Below are 16,915 nucleotides of genomic sequence, written 5' to 3' on the forward strand. Positions count from 1 at the left end.
TGTGCCAACATCCCTCCAACTATAATGCTCAAAAACAAAATTCGTGTGTTTATTGATGGTGTGTATACATTAGCTTTGGTGGATACGGGTGCGACTGTGTCTGTGATGAGTAATCAGTTTAGGCGCTTGTTGGGACGCAAAGTGATGTTTGAATATGACCGTGCTTCAACGTTTTGTGGTGTGAGTGGAGAGGCGTTGCGGCCACTGGGTGTGTGTAGTGCGCAAGTGTCTGTGGGTGGTGCAATTTTTCAAGCCGAATTCGTAGTCTTACCCCACTCTACGCATGACATCATTTTAGGAATGGACTTCTTGAAGTTTTGTGGCGCTACCGTGGACTGCCGAAGTCAAGAGGTTCATTTTGATGGCTCGCATCTGCCGACACTTTTTGAAAGTGGCCGTGATGAAGAAACAGTTTTTAGTATTACCGAAGACACAGTAGTTCCACCCTTGTCTGCCATGTTCGTCCCCGTGTCCGTTCCACTTCTTGAGAAGGTTTCATTCCAGGCCATGGTGCACCCAGTTCACTCAGCATGCCTGAAGAAAAATGTAATTATCCCTCACTGTATGATATCCGTGCATCATGGTAGTGCCTCGTTATGGACCATCAACCCATCGTCCGAGCCCGCAGTTTTACCAACGGGATTGAAGCTTGCCTCTTGTGGACCCGATGCGCCCCACGTCGTTGCTTTGGTCACAGATGCTACGAGTGCCATCGTACCTTTGCCTGCTGATGAAACTTCAATCTCCCGCATGATCAGCGCCGATCTCAGCTCACCTCAACGCCGTACTCTTGTGGATATTCTTCTACCTTTTTCGCCTATGTTTGACTTTTCTGAAACAGATGGACCAACCTCTCGCCCTGCACATCGGACCCATCATAGCATCGACACTGGTTCGGCTCGTCCCATTCGTCAAAAGCCATATCGCGTGTCCCCATCTGAGCGCAAAGTCATTCATGAGCAAGTGGAGGACATGCTACAGAAAAAGGTGATACAGGAGTCATCTAGCCCCTGGGCTGCCCCTGTTATTCTTGTACGCAAGAAAGACGGTTCGTGGCGATTCTGCGTCGATTATCGGCGTTTAAATTCTGTTACGAAAAAGGACGTCTATCCTCCTCCTCGCATAGACGATGCCCTCGACTGCCTCTCTGGTGCGTCCTATTTTTCTTGTCTTGATCTCAGATCTGGCTACTGGCAAATTCCAATGGACCCTGCAGATAAGAAAAAAACAGCCTTCGTAACGCCAGATGGCCTTTATGAGTTTAATGTTATGCCATTCGGGCTGTGTAATGCGCCAGCTACATTCGAACGCTTTATGGACACAGTTTTGCGCGGCTTAAAATGGGACATTTGTCTTTGCTATCTGGACGATGTCGTGATATTTGGGAAATCCTTCCAAGAACACAATGACCGTCTAGTACGTGTCTTGAATTGCCTGCACAACGCCGCCCTAATTCTGAACTCCAAAAAGTGCCGCTTTGGAGAGCGCCAAGCGCTGGTGCTAGGACACCTTGTCAATGGTGATGGTGTAATGCCGGATCCCCAGAAAACTGCCGCTGTTGAGTCTTTTAAACCCCCGCAGACAGTGAAGGAGTTGCGCAGTTTTCTAGGGTTGTGCTCGTATTTTAGACGCTTTATACATCGCTTTGCTGACGTTGCTTACCCATTGACGTGCCTTCTCCACAAAAACTCTACTTTTAACTGGACACCAGACTGCGACGCGTCATTCCGTCAACTGAAGTTTCTTTTAATATCGAAACCCATCTTACGTCACTTCGATCCTACTGCAATGACAGAAGTACACACGGACGCTAGTGGAATCGGTCTTGGTGCAGTCCTTGTCCAACGGCACAATGAACGAGAGCATGTTATCGCGTACGCAAGTCGTACCCTGAGCAAGCCGGAGCGAAACTACACAGTCACCGAACAGGAATGCCTAGCTGTAGTTTTCGCTGTGCAGCGTTTCCGTTCATATTTGTACGGACGTTCGTTTACTATCGTAACTGACCATCATTCACTCTGTTTGTTGCGGAACCTTCGAGACCCATGTGGTCGCCTCGCACGCTGGGCCCTCCGGTTACAGGAATATGACTTTGCCGTGGTTTACAAAAGCGGGAGGCGTCATGCAGACGCAGATTGTCTTTCTAGGATGCCAATGGCCACGACTGGACCTGAAAGCGACGATTTCGACAATTATATATCGACCCTCGAGCCAGCGTTCCCCGACACGAATGTTTTCAAAACGGAACAGCAAAATGATACCAGTCTGCAGCCTCTCTTTGCCCAAGCCAACGTACCTACAAGCCGTTTTTGTGTGCATGATGGCCTCCTATGGAAAAAGAGTTATTCGCCTGTCGGCCAGCGATACCTACTCGTAGTTCCCAAGACGTTGTGCACGGACGTATTGCGTGTTATGCATGATAATCCAACTTCTGGGCATTTGGGATCGGTTAGAACACTCCACCGTGCTCAAGAAAGATTTTACTGGCCCAGAATGCGCTCGACGGTTGAACAATACGTTGCCAGTTGCAAGCAATGTCAACGCCACAAACGTCCAACTGCAACTCCGTCTGGCTTGCTGCACCCTGTGAAGACCCCGACAGCACCGTTTGATCAAGTAGGCATTGACCTCGTAGGTCCGTTTCCGAAGTCCGTGGATGGAAATCGCTGGATTGTAATCTGCGTGGACTATCTCACACGTTACTGTGAAACCGCCGCTCTTCCATCTGCTACGGCGCATCAGGTGTCGCTTTTCTTGCTGCACTCAGTCATCTTACGACACGGGCCGCCACGAATTGTCATCACTGACCGGGGCCGACAATTCACTGCTGATGTTGTTGAAGAGCTCATGCGTTTATGCGCCGTAACTTTCCGACACTCGACGCCATACCATCCCCAGACAAATGGCTTGACTGAGCGCGTCAACAGAACGCTTATCAACATGCTAGCCATGTATGTGGACGCAGGGCATAAGAACTGGGACACCATACTGCCCTTCATCACGTATGCGTTTAATACCGCCACGCATAAGACGACTGGATACAGTCCATTTTTTCTGCTTTACGCCAGACCGCCACGCTACTCTCTGGATACTATCCTGCCCTTCACAAGCCGTGAAGACCCCTGCCTGGCTGAGACCCTCTGTCTCGCCGAAGAAGCTCGGAGAATCGCCCGATTACGGTCTGGTGCTTCACAAGAACGTTCCAAAGTGCGATACGATTCCAGTCACCGGCGGGTCACGTACTCTGTAGGTGATTTAGTCTGGCTATGGCGTCCAATTCGGCGCCGTGGCCTACATCAAAAACTCTTGGCCCATTATGACGGCCCATATGTGGTTATCAAACGCCTTAGTGATTTAACTTATGGGATAGCCCGCCTGACAGCATCGGGTCGCCGGTCTGCCAAAACCGAACTGTGTCATGTTGCCCGCTTGAAGCCGTGTCAGCCTCGCACGACTCACGAACACGCCCAAAGGGCTTCGTCTGAGTAGGGGGGAAATGTCACGCTAATGACGACGATGAGGGATGGTGATGGTGAGGCAGAAGAAGCAGACGAAGCGTTGGTGCCTGGGGCTAGTAGGCTTCACCTTATCCCACTGCCATATCACTGTAAATAAACACCCCTTTGCTATTTCATCGTAACAATATATATATATATATAAGCAGATCAATTAAGGGGAATGAGGGTGCTCGTTATAATACATGAAGGAAAGAAGCCAACAGTCGGCGAGGCCAAGGAAAGCGTTAGGGATGGTACTTTATGTCTTTTTTTTTAATGTTTACTTGGATAATCACAGAGATTAGTAATGTAATTTGTTTAGGGGACAGATAATTAAACACAAAGTAGAAGAAAAAACAACGTGCACCGGACGCACCGGACGCGTTATTCGGAGGTCGTGGGTTCGGTTCCCACCATCGCCACGTTGTTTATATATATATATATATATATATATATATATATATATATATATATATATATATTATTCATGTATTATAACGAGCACCCTCATTTCCCCTTAATTGATCTGCTTGTAGCTTACGAGGGTCTCGGTTCTGGCAGTCTTGAAGCCATAGGTAGCGTAAGAGGGTTCTAGCACAGCTTTCGCCCTCGCTCTTGATCACGTTCTACGTGACGCTGGCGGTAACAAAGGACGTTCCACGTCCGCCGCTTTGGCTGAGGGTGGCGCTGGTGAACACTCTCAAGGTTCGTATACAGACAACATAAATACCCAAGCAAGTAGCAGGCGGGACAGCGGACGATGTAGCTCAGTTGGTAGAGCACCGGACGCGATATTCGGAGGTCGTGGGTTCGGCTCCCACCATCGGCACGTTGTTTTTTCTTCTACTTTGTGTTTAATTATCTTTCCCCTAAACAGATTACACTACTAATTTCTGTGATTATCCAAGTAAACATTAAAAAAAAAAAAAGACATAAAGTACCATCCCCAACGCTTCCTTTGCCTCGCCGACTGTTGGCTTCTTTCCTTCATGTATTATAACAAGCACCCTCATTTCCCCTTAATTGATCTGCTTGTAGCTTACGAGGGTCTCGGTTCTGGCAGTCTTGAAGCCATAGGTAGCGTAAGAGGGTTCTAGCACAGCTTTCGCCCTCGCTCTTGATCACGTTATACGTGACGCTGGCGGTAACAAAGGACGTTCCACGTCCGCCGCTTTGGCTGAGGGTGGCGCTGGTGAACACTCTCAAGGTTCGTGTACAGACAACATAAATACCCAAGCAAGTAGCAGGCGGGACAGCGGCCGATGTAGCTCAGTTGGTAGAGCACCGGACGCGATATTCGGAGGTCGTGGGTTCGGCTCCCACCATCGGCACGTTGTTTTTTCTTCTACTTTGTGTTTAATTATCTTTCCCCTAAACAGATTACACTACTAATTTCTGTGATTATCCAAGTAAACATTAAAAAAAAAGACATAAAGTACCATCCCCAACGCTTCCTTTGCCTCGCCGACTGTTGGCTTCTTTCCTTCATGTATTATAACGAGCACCCTCATTTCCCCTTAATTGATCTGCTTGTAGCTTACGAGGGTCTCGGTTCTGGCAGTCTTGAAGCCATAGGTAGCGTAAGAGGGTTCTAGCACAGCTTTCGCCCTCGCTCTTGATCACGTTCTACGTGACGCTGGCGGTAACAAAGGACGTTCCACGTCCGCCGCTTTGGCTGAGGGTGGCGCTGGTGAACACTCTCAAGGTTCGTATACAGACAACATAAATACCCAAGCAAGTAGCAGGCGGGACAGCGGACGATGTAGCTCAGTTGGTAGAGCACCGGACGCGATATTCGGAGGTCGTGGGTTCGGCTCCCACCATCGGCACGTTGTTTTTTCTTCTACTTTGTGTTTAATTATCTTTCCCCTAAACAGATTACACTACTAATTTCTGTGATTATCCAAGTAAACATTAAAAAAAAGACATAAAGTACCATCCCCAACGCTTCCTTTGCCTCGCCGACTGTTCGCTTCTTTCCTTCATGTATTATAACGAGCACCCTCATTTCCCCTTAATTGATCTGCTTGTAGCTTACGAGGGTCTCGGTTCTGGCAGTCTTGAAGCCATAGGTAGCGTAAGAGGGTTCTAGCACAGCTTTCGCCCTCGCTCTTGATCACGTTATACGTGACGCTGGCGGTAACAAAGGACGTTCCACGTCCGCCGCTTTGGCTGAGGGTGGCGCTGGTGAACACTCTCAAGGTTCGTGTACAGACAACATAAATACCCAAGCAAGTAGCAGGCGGGACAGCGGCCGATGTAGCTCAGTTGGTAGAGCACCGGACGCGATATTCGGAGGTCGTGGGTTCGGCTCCCACCATCGGCACGTTGTTTTTTCTTCTACTTTGTGTTTAATTATCTTTCCCCTAAACAGATTACACTACTAATTTCTGTGATTATCCAAGTAAACATTAAAAAAAAAGACATAAAGTACCATCCCCAACGCTTCCTTTGCCTCGTGGCGCAGTGGTTACGGCGCTCGACTACTGTTCCCAAGGATGCGGGATCGAATCCCGGCCTCGGCGGCCACTTTTCGATGGAGGCGAAAAGCAAGGCGCCCGTGTGCTGTGCGATGTCAGTGCACGTTAAAGAACCCCAGGTGGTCGAAATTTCCGGAGTCCTCCACTACGGCGTCTCTCATAGCCTGAGTTGCTTTGGGACGTTAAACCCCACAAACCAACCAACCAACCTTTGCCTCGCCGACTGTTGGCTTCTTTCCTTCATGTATTATAACGAGCACCCTCATTTCCCCTTAATTGATCTGCTTGTAGCTTACGAGGGTCTCGGTTCTGGCAGTCTTGAAGCCATAGGTAGCGTAAGAGGGTTCTAGCACAGCTTTCGCCCTCGCTCTTGATCACGTTCTACGTGACGCTGGCGGTAACAAAGGACGTTCCACGTCCGCCGGTTTGGCTGAGGGTGGCGCTGGTGAACACTCTCAAGGTTCGTATACAGACAACATAAATACCCAAGCAAGTAGCAGGCGGGACAGCGGCCGATGTAGCTCAGTTGGTAGAGCACCGGACGCGATATTCGGAAGTCGTGGGTTCGGCTCCCACCATCGGCACGTTGTTTTTTCTTCTACTTTGTGTTTAATTATCTTTCCCCTAAACAGATTACACTACTAATTTCTGTGATTATCCAAGTAAACATTAAAAAAAAAAGACATAAAGTACCATCCCCAACGCTTCCTTTGCCTCGCCGACTGTTGGCTTCTTTCCTTCATGTATTATAACGAGCACCCTCATTTCCCCTTAATTGATCTGCTTGTAGCTTACGAGGGTCTCGGTTCTGGCAGTCTTGAAGCCATAGGTAGCGTAAGAGGGTTCTAGCACAGCTTTCGCCCTCGCTCTTGATCACGCTCTACGTGACGCTGGCGGTAACAAAGGACGTTCCACGTCCGCCGCTTTGGCTGAGGGTGGCGCTGGTGAACACTCTCAAGGTTCGTATACAGACAACATAAATACCTAAGCAAGTAGCAGGCGGGACAGCGGCCGATGTAGCTCAGTTGGTAGAGCACCGGACGCGATATTCGGAGGTCGTGGGTTCGGCTCCCACCATCGGCACGTTGTTTTTTCTTCTACTTTGTGTTTAATTATATTTCCCCTAAACAGATTACACTACTAATTTTTGTGATTATCCAAATAAACATTAAAAAAAGACATAAAGTACCATCCCCAACGCTTCCTTTGCCTCGCCGACTGTTGGCTTCTTTCCTTCATATATATATATATATATATATATATATATATATATATATATATATATATATATATATATATATATATATATATATATATATATATATATATATATATATATATATATATATTCAGTCGGCTTTCTGTGTGCTGCTGCACGCTGCAGAGGAATTCTAGGGATTCTCATTCATAGGCACTCTTGCAATACACATGCCCAGGAGCATTGAGCAGGCACCTAAGAACTGCAAAATCTGAGGCTAGAAAGAAAATTAGTCATTGCTCAGGGATCAGCGTTCTCGCACTGCGTATTTTTCGTGAACTGCACTCCGAATACAAGGAACAGAACATGTGGTTGGAGTAGTGAAGTTTCCAGTACCAGCGCGATGAAAGTGAATGGTATACGATAGGCTTTGTGAACTTTCACCATTTGCACTCAGAACGAATTTCTATACTGTTTGGGCGGAAATGCACTTAAAATAACTTTTATCGCAGAGACATTGCCCATATTTCGAGTCATATATATTAATGGGGCCACAATAACAGCCTATAATAGAATTTAATTCCAGCGTCGCTAAATTCGCCTTTGGAACTCTACTGCTGTGGGCCTTGATTGACTCGGCAGAAGTTTTACTTATGCTAACAGGACAACTGATAAAGCTCTGGAAGACAAATTTTCGTGGCATCTCCAGTGAAGCCTTGATTTGTATGCTTATACGTTTCATTGATTTCCATTTTTATCCACCGCAGGAAGAGATCATGAACGAAGCACAGACGATGGCCCAACTGGACCACCCGCACATCGTTCGCCTGATTGGTAAGACTGGCATTAAGAGGGACAAAAAGGCTGCGCAGAGCTTTTCTACTAACAACAAATGAACGCTAGAAACGATGGTTTGATATGACTGCTCTGGCGCCTTTGAGTTTGAATAGAATCTTTGGCTGCCTTCGCTTAAACAGGAGAAATACTCTTCGGCAAAGCGATTAGTAGGAATAAGTTTCGTACCGACTCTAGGAATAAGGTGATTATTCGGATAAGGCCCTGCCACGTTTTTTCCCCTCGCTGAATGTTTTATTTTGTCTGCTGCAAAAATGGACGCTCACAAGACGAACACCTTGGAGTGTCGTTGTTACCAGCGAAACTGATCATGTATTTTGCTTGTGTCATTCATGTGTGCAGGCGTATCTCAAGGCCAGTCGCTTATGCTGGTCATGGAGCTGGCTCCGCTCGGGCCACTCAACCGCTTCCTCAAGCTCAACAGGTGAGAGCCCATTTCCTCTTTGTGTAATTCTAATAGCTAAATTATTGTTCCCTATGCAGTACACGGTCGCACGCTGGGATTTGCTTGTTCAATCTCCTTTTCTCTGGCCCCACGATGACCACTCATTATTCTCCCGCCGTCCCCACAGTTACGCTCCTGTGAAGCTCAGCCGACTTCCGCTTCACGTTTGTGCTTATCTCCCATGCGTAGGAGCACTTGTGTGGACGATGAACATCTGTAAATCAGCGCTGCAACAGAAATGCTTCATTGGGAACCCGTCTCTTGTAAACAAGTCCAACCTTTTCTGTTTAAGAGGCCAACACTCATTTATATGGAAGCACACATGACAGCTTGAAGAATACGTGGGCCCGTGTGGGAGCTGCTTGAAGGAAGCGCAAAGAGAAGGAATTCTGGTGCATAAAGGAACACTGCTTTATTTTATATACATGGCTACTTTAAATGAGGCAAAACGTGGAATGGACTAGATGCAATAAGTTCTTGAGGCAGTGATGATATTTCGGCGAATGAACCTTGGCGATAATGCATCGGAACTTTTAAAACAATCATACTCGCTTGCTGGCTTTTATTGTGAGTACTTAGTGAACAATATAATCTAATGTAAAGATTGTTTGTGGCATCATTTGGGATACCGTTAAAAATCTGTATTTACCTACGCGCGAGTAAGTATCTAAACTGTCTTTTGGCATGAGGATTAAGCCTGCTGGAGAAACGCAATCTCGCAAGTTTCCCATCTGTAGTTGCACCTATATGAGATCCAGTCAAATCAATTGATATTCTACCCATAAATTCATTACGTTCGAAACCGAAAGCTAGATTGCCATTACTTTCTGTGGCTATGGGCCTGTTCGTTTCCTTTTCAGCTATACATGTAGCGACATATGCAAGCCGCACGTGAAATGGCTGAAGTTTAACCGTGGCCTCCACGATCAACTTCGGTGCAACGGCACGTTTGATCGCGAAGGCCACGGCTTGAATCCTACCTGTTGTGCCATCTGGGAGCCGCCGCGACAAATTGCGGAAGTTTAACTCTTCTTAGACTTGGTCGCAACGAGCGGAAGCACCAACCACATAGGTTCATGGTTAAAACACAGAAGACGCTCGGCTACTGAACCCGAATGCCCAGGCTCGAATCCGTTCCGATGTTCTTTTTTTAGTGTGAAAACATTACAAGCGGTCATGATCAATCATACGCTCCATCACTGTCTCGGTTGGCGAACTCGAAAGACCCGTCGGGAAGATTCGCATGCTGGAGCCGTTATACTAGACTCAGTTCGAATTACCCATGCGAGGCCACATTCGCACTAATAAAAGTCTATGAAATGACTACGCGTGTGTCCCCGGCCGCAGGTCTCAGCTGCAACAAGATGGTACCGGCCGCGTGCTGTCCCTGGCGACGCAGATCTGTGGCGCCATGGCCTACCTGGAGGCGAGGCAGCTCGTTCACAGGGATCTGGCCGCACGCAATGTCCTCCTGGTCAACGACCGCTTCGCCAAGGTCTCGGATTTCGGCATGACTCGAGCGCTTGGCTCCGGCAAGGACTACTACAAGGTACTCCTACTCTCTAGCGTGCAACTATCTATTCATATGGTGGTGCCTCGAAGGCGTCAGATTCTGTCCTGGCAAACATGGGATACGTCCTGCAGCTGTGTAGAAAGGCCGCTACATTTCTCATTTATTTTATTATCCACACTAATACTGCTGTCACACGGGCACGGCTGAACTCCTTTTAACTCCCTTCAACCAAGGTAGTCTTTATCTCAATGGAGATACGCACCGTGTCACACGGCAGTCCTTTAGGAAAGGAAGTTTAAGGAAGTTCCTAGCGTAAGGAGTTCCAATCATCTCCCTCGAGCAGGTAAAGGGAGTACTCTGGTTCCCCGTGAGCTTTAATGCAGGTTTTAAAAGAAGCACTTATGCATTAAATTTGCGTTTTTAACTAATTTTGATACTGTAGCACAACGTAGAGCATGGAAAAAAGGAAATGCGCTAATATCTAAGCATACACGCAAGAATTTTGCAAGCACATTGTGGCCAGCAGAAAGGACAAAACCCACTATGCTAATAAAAGTACCATAGCATTCCTTTTATATGAATGAAGGTACATTTATATTTTAAATTCAGTTCAAACTGTTGAAAAGAAAGAAGATAAAAATTACTTTACATGTTTCTAACTTGATTATTTTGTATGCATACACAAAACGAACAGCGCCTAATGGGACCGTGACGGTGTCGTTGAGGAGCTCGTTCTTCGCCGTGTGACACGGCGACAACTCCTTTGGGGCTGAACTCCCTGCGTGGTCCTTTATGGAAAAGAAGTTCGAGGGAGTTCAGACTTTCCCGTGTGACAGAAGTATAAGAGACATCCAACACCTTGGCAGATTCTCAATGGCTGTGACGCTGAGAAATGGGGCTGTATGTTGAGGCTAGTGTCGAAATTAATGGGCACTTACTGATCCACATTCTTCTGCTTAAGTCAAGGAAAAGGTGGGACCAGGCCAAACAAGCACGGTTTCAAATAAAACGTCAATGAGAAATTAACCAACCCCAAAGTGCCTTGGTGCCTTCTCAGACCTGAAGCTTGACAGAAATCACCACTTTCACGACTCAGGCCTGACAGTGGGCTTTCAATGTTTACAATCAAGGCAATTCCTAAGCGCGCAGGGAGTGGCGACTGAACAAAGAGCTTACCAGTGTTTTGGGTGGTCAATGTGCCGGTCTCCAAAAGAAAGCGCAACACATGCGCCAACTGCCACCCCGGTTGAAAAGTGGTACCACGCTTGCATTGCTCGTAACAATCTTGCGCTTTGTATAGCCTCAACAAGAGTTGTTGTCGGGCTAGTTGGCTTCAATCATGTAATGTCATTAAGGCTATGCGCAAAAAAGACAACACAAAAAACAGAGGCAACGACAGGACGAGCGCAACCTGGAGGATTGCGCTCATCCTGTGTTGCGCTCGTCCTGTCGTTGCCTCTGTTTTTTGTGTTGTCTTTTTTGCGCATAGCCTTAATGGCATTACATGCTTCGTATAGCACAACCAAAATACAATAAAAGGAACCGGCTTGTTCCTTCATGACTTCTGTTCGGATCATCCTGCTTTTTACCAAATATAATTTTTCGTCCTTACCACGCCCCGCCGGGGTGGTGCAGTGGTAAGACGCCCGACTACTGTGCCGGAGTTCCCTGGTTCGAACCCGACCACGGCGGCTGCGTTTCGATGGAGGCGAAACGAAGTGGCGTCGTGTGCTGTGCGATGTCAGCGCACGTTAAAGATCCCCAGGTGGTCGAAATTACTCCGTAGCCCTCCACTACGGCTCCCCTTTCTCTCTATCCACTTTCACTCCCACCTTCATCCCTTCCCTTACGGCGCGGTTCAGGTGTCCACAGAGCAAGCGTGACAGATACTGCGCCTTTCCCTTCCTATGAACCAACCAACCAACCTTCCCGGTGCTGCCTTGAAAGGATAGTGGACACACCTTCTGTCAGTGAGACAAAATTCTACCCTGTGTTCTACCTCGCAACACGCAGGCCCAAGCGGCAGGCAAGTGGCCCCTGAAGTGGTACGCTCCGGAATGCATCTACTTCTTCAAATTCAGCACTAAGTCAGACGTCTGGAGCTTCGGCGTCACTCTATGGGAGGCCATGTCCTACGGAGAGCGGCCATATCAGGTACGTTCAGAGGTCATGACCGTGCACGACGATAGTGTTCGAAGGCTCGTTTGAACATGTTACGAGTATAGGTGCTATATCTGTTTTAACAGTTTCACAGTTCACTTGTTGCTAGATTGCGTTTTAAACATGTTCAGGAAGCACGCTGTCAGCACTCCACCAGTAGAAAGTGGCTAACATCAGTCGAGTGAACCCTTTCAGTGAAGGAAGACGTGTATGGCTGATAGTAACTGCCAATTTAATGAGCACCCAGACTGTCTCATTTCCTCTTCTTGTTTTCTAAACATAGGGCCTTGCGGGCCAGAGCATCCTGGCGATGCTGGAGAGTGGCCAGCGACTAGAACAGCCTGAAGAATGTCCCGACCGCGTCTACCAGCTGATGCAGTCCTGTTGGCAGTACAAGTAAGTCGCACCGATACAGGCGCGGTCGCGGAATGTGTGACTAGGCTGCATTTACTTAAATACGAAGTCGTGAACCTGGTTTTTCTTATGATTTACCCACAAGATACATAATGAAATAGCAGTAAAGGTGAGATGAAAATTACGCTGCGTTGAAAACAACACTGCTGGGAAGCTCTTACGACGTTAGCAGTTGGCGGTTATAAAAAGGGAGGCCTGCCCATTCACTTTTGGCACAAAGCTTGAGTTAAGATTACCAGGTTCTGTTTTATGTTACATACAGCTACCATGACAGAATTTAATCGACACATATCTTAAGGCACAACTTATAAAGCAGCAGTTGAGACCCCTGATGACATCCATCTTGTTGATTCACGCCTCCGCGCACTGTCACAACAGTGCGCGGAATTGACGTGCTACTATGTCAGACTATGAAACAAGCCAGACACATCATACTCCTTGTGCCTGTAATTTATCTCGTGGTCAGCTTTTTTGGGTGGTAACAGCAAGTAGTAACAGCTTGTCACAGATAATTATTCATGCGGCCATGATTTTGGGTAGAAATTCGTGATGATTTAACTACGTCGTTCTTGAGATGCCGATATCACTGTCCTTAAGTTGCCAAAACCATAGAGCTTTCAGATTTCTCTTAAAGCTCTTAAAGGGCCACTGTCCAGGGAAGGACCTTTTAAGCAAAGGAGCCCAGTGTTTCGATCAGGTACCGGAGATAGTCTGTGCAAAATGCTACAGTGATAAGCGCGCCGCAAAGCAACGAAAATACAAATCAAAGCTCTCTCATGCTCTCCTTCGGGAAGCCAGCTTCCCCATTTCCTGCGCTGGCCCGTCGAGCCACAGTTATGACGTACTTCCTGAGAACGACGGTCCATTGGTCCGTCTCGCTGACTGACGGGCGAAGGATAGGTGTCTACCGCTCGCTGCGCGCTTTTCCCTCGCCACGGCCAGACTGAATCCAGCGGCGCGCGCTCCTCCCCCCCCCCCCCCCCCCCGTTTTTTGGCCTTTGGCCTTTAAGTCGCTGGGTACCCCGGAACGATGAAAAGGCGTTCAGTCAAATATTGTAAAACTTTCACTTTCTTTTACAAGTTGCCTACTTGTTTCGTCTCATTAAATAAAGCGTGGGCGGTATAAGTAATGTCAGAAATAGGTCCGAAGGAATATCAAAATTTCAGGCTACCAGGCCTCGATATGTAAACCATTCCTGCACGCGGATGATCAGCACACAATGATAACCTTTCCGTAAAATCTGGAGTATATATTCATCTTGTCGAGATACAGTAATTGGTACGTGTATCTAAGCCTCTAGCCTTTCCCTGGGTAGCTAGCGCCATTGTGGGCATGTCAGTGAAAAAAGCGCCTTCCCATCTCAAATCAATTTCGATAGAACATTACCAAATACACTTTCGAAAACAGGGTGAATTGTGTGCACTATTGCTTGCTTTTTTTCGTGCTTCTTCTAAGCATCAGGCCAAACATTTACTCTTTTTAGAGAATGAATTGTATGGTAAACGAAAAAATTGAAGTTTTTAATAAAAAATTTGTTTCTTTCCAGGCCCGAAGACCGACCCACGTTCACGGAAATCTGCGCCACGCTTCGGGAAGCACTCGAAGAATGCACTTGACCCAGCGCCCGTGATGCGGCTGCAAAGATAGATCGCCACTGCATGGGCATCAACGCCATCCACCGGACGTCACCGGTACACCAGGCTGAGCCCAGCGGACAGTACCTCAAGGCACCAATCTGTGATGTTTTTATCGCACTGTAGACTCGGAAACAGCCGCAAGATGCGTGCAACTAACGACAAATGCTCACAAACACTTCCGCCACTGCGTGCGGAGGCACGAGAAAGGGAGCCTTTTAAAGGAAGCTCTACTTCATGAACTTCTAAGGCACGTTCTAATTTACCAGTCAAGCATCGAGAGAAATATTCGTGTTTCTCTCGCTATGTTTGCAAACTGCCGTGAGCTTCGGACACCTCCAGGAAGCCGTTACCTGTGCTCGCTCACAGGTCCTTTACCGTAACCTTTGGAGGGCGCGGCGAATGGAATGAACCAAAGGCCCGCCATATCTAGCGAACTCCCAATTCGCCGCAAAGCATTTCAAGAGTGTGTTGGTCTTTATTCGACCCCCTTAGGTGGAGACATAACACAGGTGTTAGAGACTTTTAGTTTAGCGCTACCGCTCACCGCTACCGTCTACTGCTACGGCGCGAGCGTTAGTACGCATGCGCAGATAACCCCGAGGCCTACAGATGACGCCACGTTCCTGTCAAATTCCGCCGGACTCCGCACGCAGGGACCAATCAGCTCGTGATAGGCTGACGGCACGCGGTAGCGGCAGAATGCCGCGGTAAGCGGCAGCGGTAAACTAAAAGTCTCTATTGTCTTCATTAGAATTAAAAATGCCACCATAAAAAAAATCGGCGTGTCACGTGCAATGGACACACTGACACGCATTTCCTGCGCGAGGGACACAAAATGGCGGCCAGCAGAGGAAGGATAGAACTTTCATTTTTGCCTTCCTTCTCTTAAAAATGCTGAACAGCAGCTACATTCGATTGAGCTTTCAGAATTGATTTTAACCTCGGTCAGTAAGTGTGCAAGAAGCCTTGTCTGAAACGCTGGGTCAGGTGGCTATTTCTCAGTAATGTGCAGCCTGATTGGGAATATGCACTGGTTTACTCGGCAGCAGTGTATGGGCATCTTCGGGCTGTTACAGACTACCATTCCGAGTTTTCATGAGCCTGGAAGAGCGCCGGCACATGCCGTTTACACTCATGGTAGAAAGAGGCCCAGGAAAGGATAACCGATAAGCTGTGCTATGGCTGTTGTTGGAAAGAATGTATTAGCCGAGTTTAACTACATTCTCTTCTTGTTGCAAGTTCCCGACTGTATCTATTTTCTAAGCGACGCTGGAATCAAGCTCACAGAAGCCTTTAACTTCTAATGCTGGGTTGGCAAAACTAAGAAAAGCATTTGGGGAGAAAGAAAGGAAGCATCCGTGTTTGTTTTTATTTATTTCCGCTGTACGATCGCGCTAAGTACTTAAAAACTACCAAAACTGATGTTCATAAAAATTTCCATCTACAACCTGCCACCTACCAAACAACCTTCGATGACATCAACGACAATTCGGTGATATCCGGTACACTTTACTGATTAATTATGCTAACCGTAACGAGCAGCGCATCAGCAGCTTCTTGTTGAGAGCAGCTCCGCGAGCACAATGAACATCTTTTTTTTTTTTTTACCTTTCATCCACAATGACATTTTCAGGTATAGATACCATTCCTAATATTTGTTTCTTGAATGTACGGAAGCCTAGAATTTTTCACTGCGCTAGGATGTTAAAGGAAATGTTAAATCGAAAGAATCTAAGAAATCACAGCTATACTTAGCCGTTCTTCCTGGTTTACCTGCTGTTGCTAGCGGTTTTTCCTCTTGATTTGCTTTTCAGCATATATACCCGGCCGTTGCTGCCGAGACTATTTATTCAACATGAAACGTTGATGGTCTCAGCATATGAACTATTAGACGCTATATAATAAAAAAAAAACAGTGGACGCGTGGGATGGTGATTTTGGCCCGCCAGCATTTCTACCCTTCTACCCAGGAGAAGATATTTCTATTGAGAATGGGCCTTTTTGTACTTGAGGACGAATCTTCGCAAGTCTGGCGTGTTTCAAGCAAATCGATTTCTTGTTTGTTGTGCCCATGCAGGAATGTCATTTTGCTCAAATCAACTCAACAGCGACCCGTCCTACTCTCGCAAAACTGTCGAAAGAAGTTTATTCCCCGTTTTATTGATATTAGAGAGACAATTCACGGCAATTCCCCAGTTTTCCGCAGTCTGGCTCATGTCTTGTTCCAAGCTTGTCATGTTCATGCCTTGCTCCTTTTCCAAGCTGAATCCTCTTTTGCAAGCGTAAAACGTGATGCTGCTTCTCGCTGAATACGTTTCAGTATGTCATTGCCGAAATGTTCCAGAACAATAGGATATTTCAAAACCCGACTCAGCTTCGCGCGCTTTGAGTAAGCCAATAACTAATAAGTTCACCATTAAAAGAACTTCAGTGAAATAATAGTTTGAGTATATCAAGGTTTTTCCCATTCAACTAAAGAATATGTCAAACTATAAGCGAATGTGATCAGTGCTACGAGGCGAGAAACATGTAGCTGAGCACTTCCACTTTATGGCAACATGAATGCGACAAAGCTACTAACCATTTCTCGCTACTAAAAGCTAGTTGTCACGGAGAGTGTTCCTGTGGGATCCCTAGAGCTAAAATGGGCACTTGTGTTATATCTTGGACAAGCCGGCCTGTTCCTAATTCGGGAATTCCAGTGTCTTGGTGTTA

At 47.1% G+C, this 16,915-nt stretch overlaps 1 protein-coding gene across 1 annotated transcript in view; it reads left to right on the forward strand.

Moving 5' to 3' along the window:
* The window catches only part of LOC146181198 (tyrosine-protein kinase SYK-like), a 52,563-nt gene extending 38,384 nt beyond the window's left edge, over positions 1-14,179 (forward strand). The window contains exons 13-18 of the mRNA XM_084575722.1: positions 7,943-8,009; positions 8,373-8,454; positions 9,823-10,024; positions 12,002-12,142; positions 12,432-12,544; positions 14,110-14,179. Coding sequence (XP_084431848.1) covers positions 7,943-8,009; positions 8,373-8,454; positions 9,823-10,024; positions 12,002-12,142; positions 12,432-12,544; positions 14,110-14,179 — 675 coding nt within the window. The remainder of the gene's footprint in view (positions 1-7,942; positions 8,010-8,372; positions 8,455-9,822; positions 10,025-12,001; positions 12,143-12,431; positions 12,545-14,109) is intronic.
* The last annotated feature ends 2,736 nt before the right edge of the window (positions 14,180-16,915 follow it).

The sequence above is a fragment of the Amblyomma maculatum genome, chromosome 8, assembly GCF_055883805.1.
Source record: "Amblyomma maculatum isolate TAMU_Amacu chromosome 8, ASM5588380v1, whole genome shotgun sequence".
In the NCBI taxonomy this organism is placed as follows: domain Eukaryota; kingdom Metazoa; phylum Arthropoda; class Arachnida; order Ixodida; family Ixodidae; genus Amblyomma; species Amblyomma maculatum.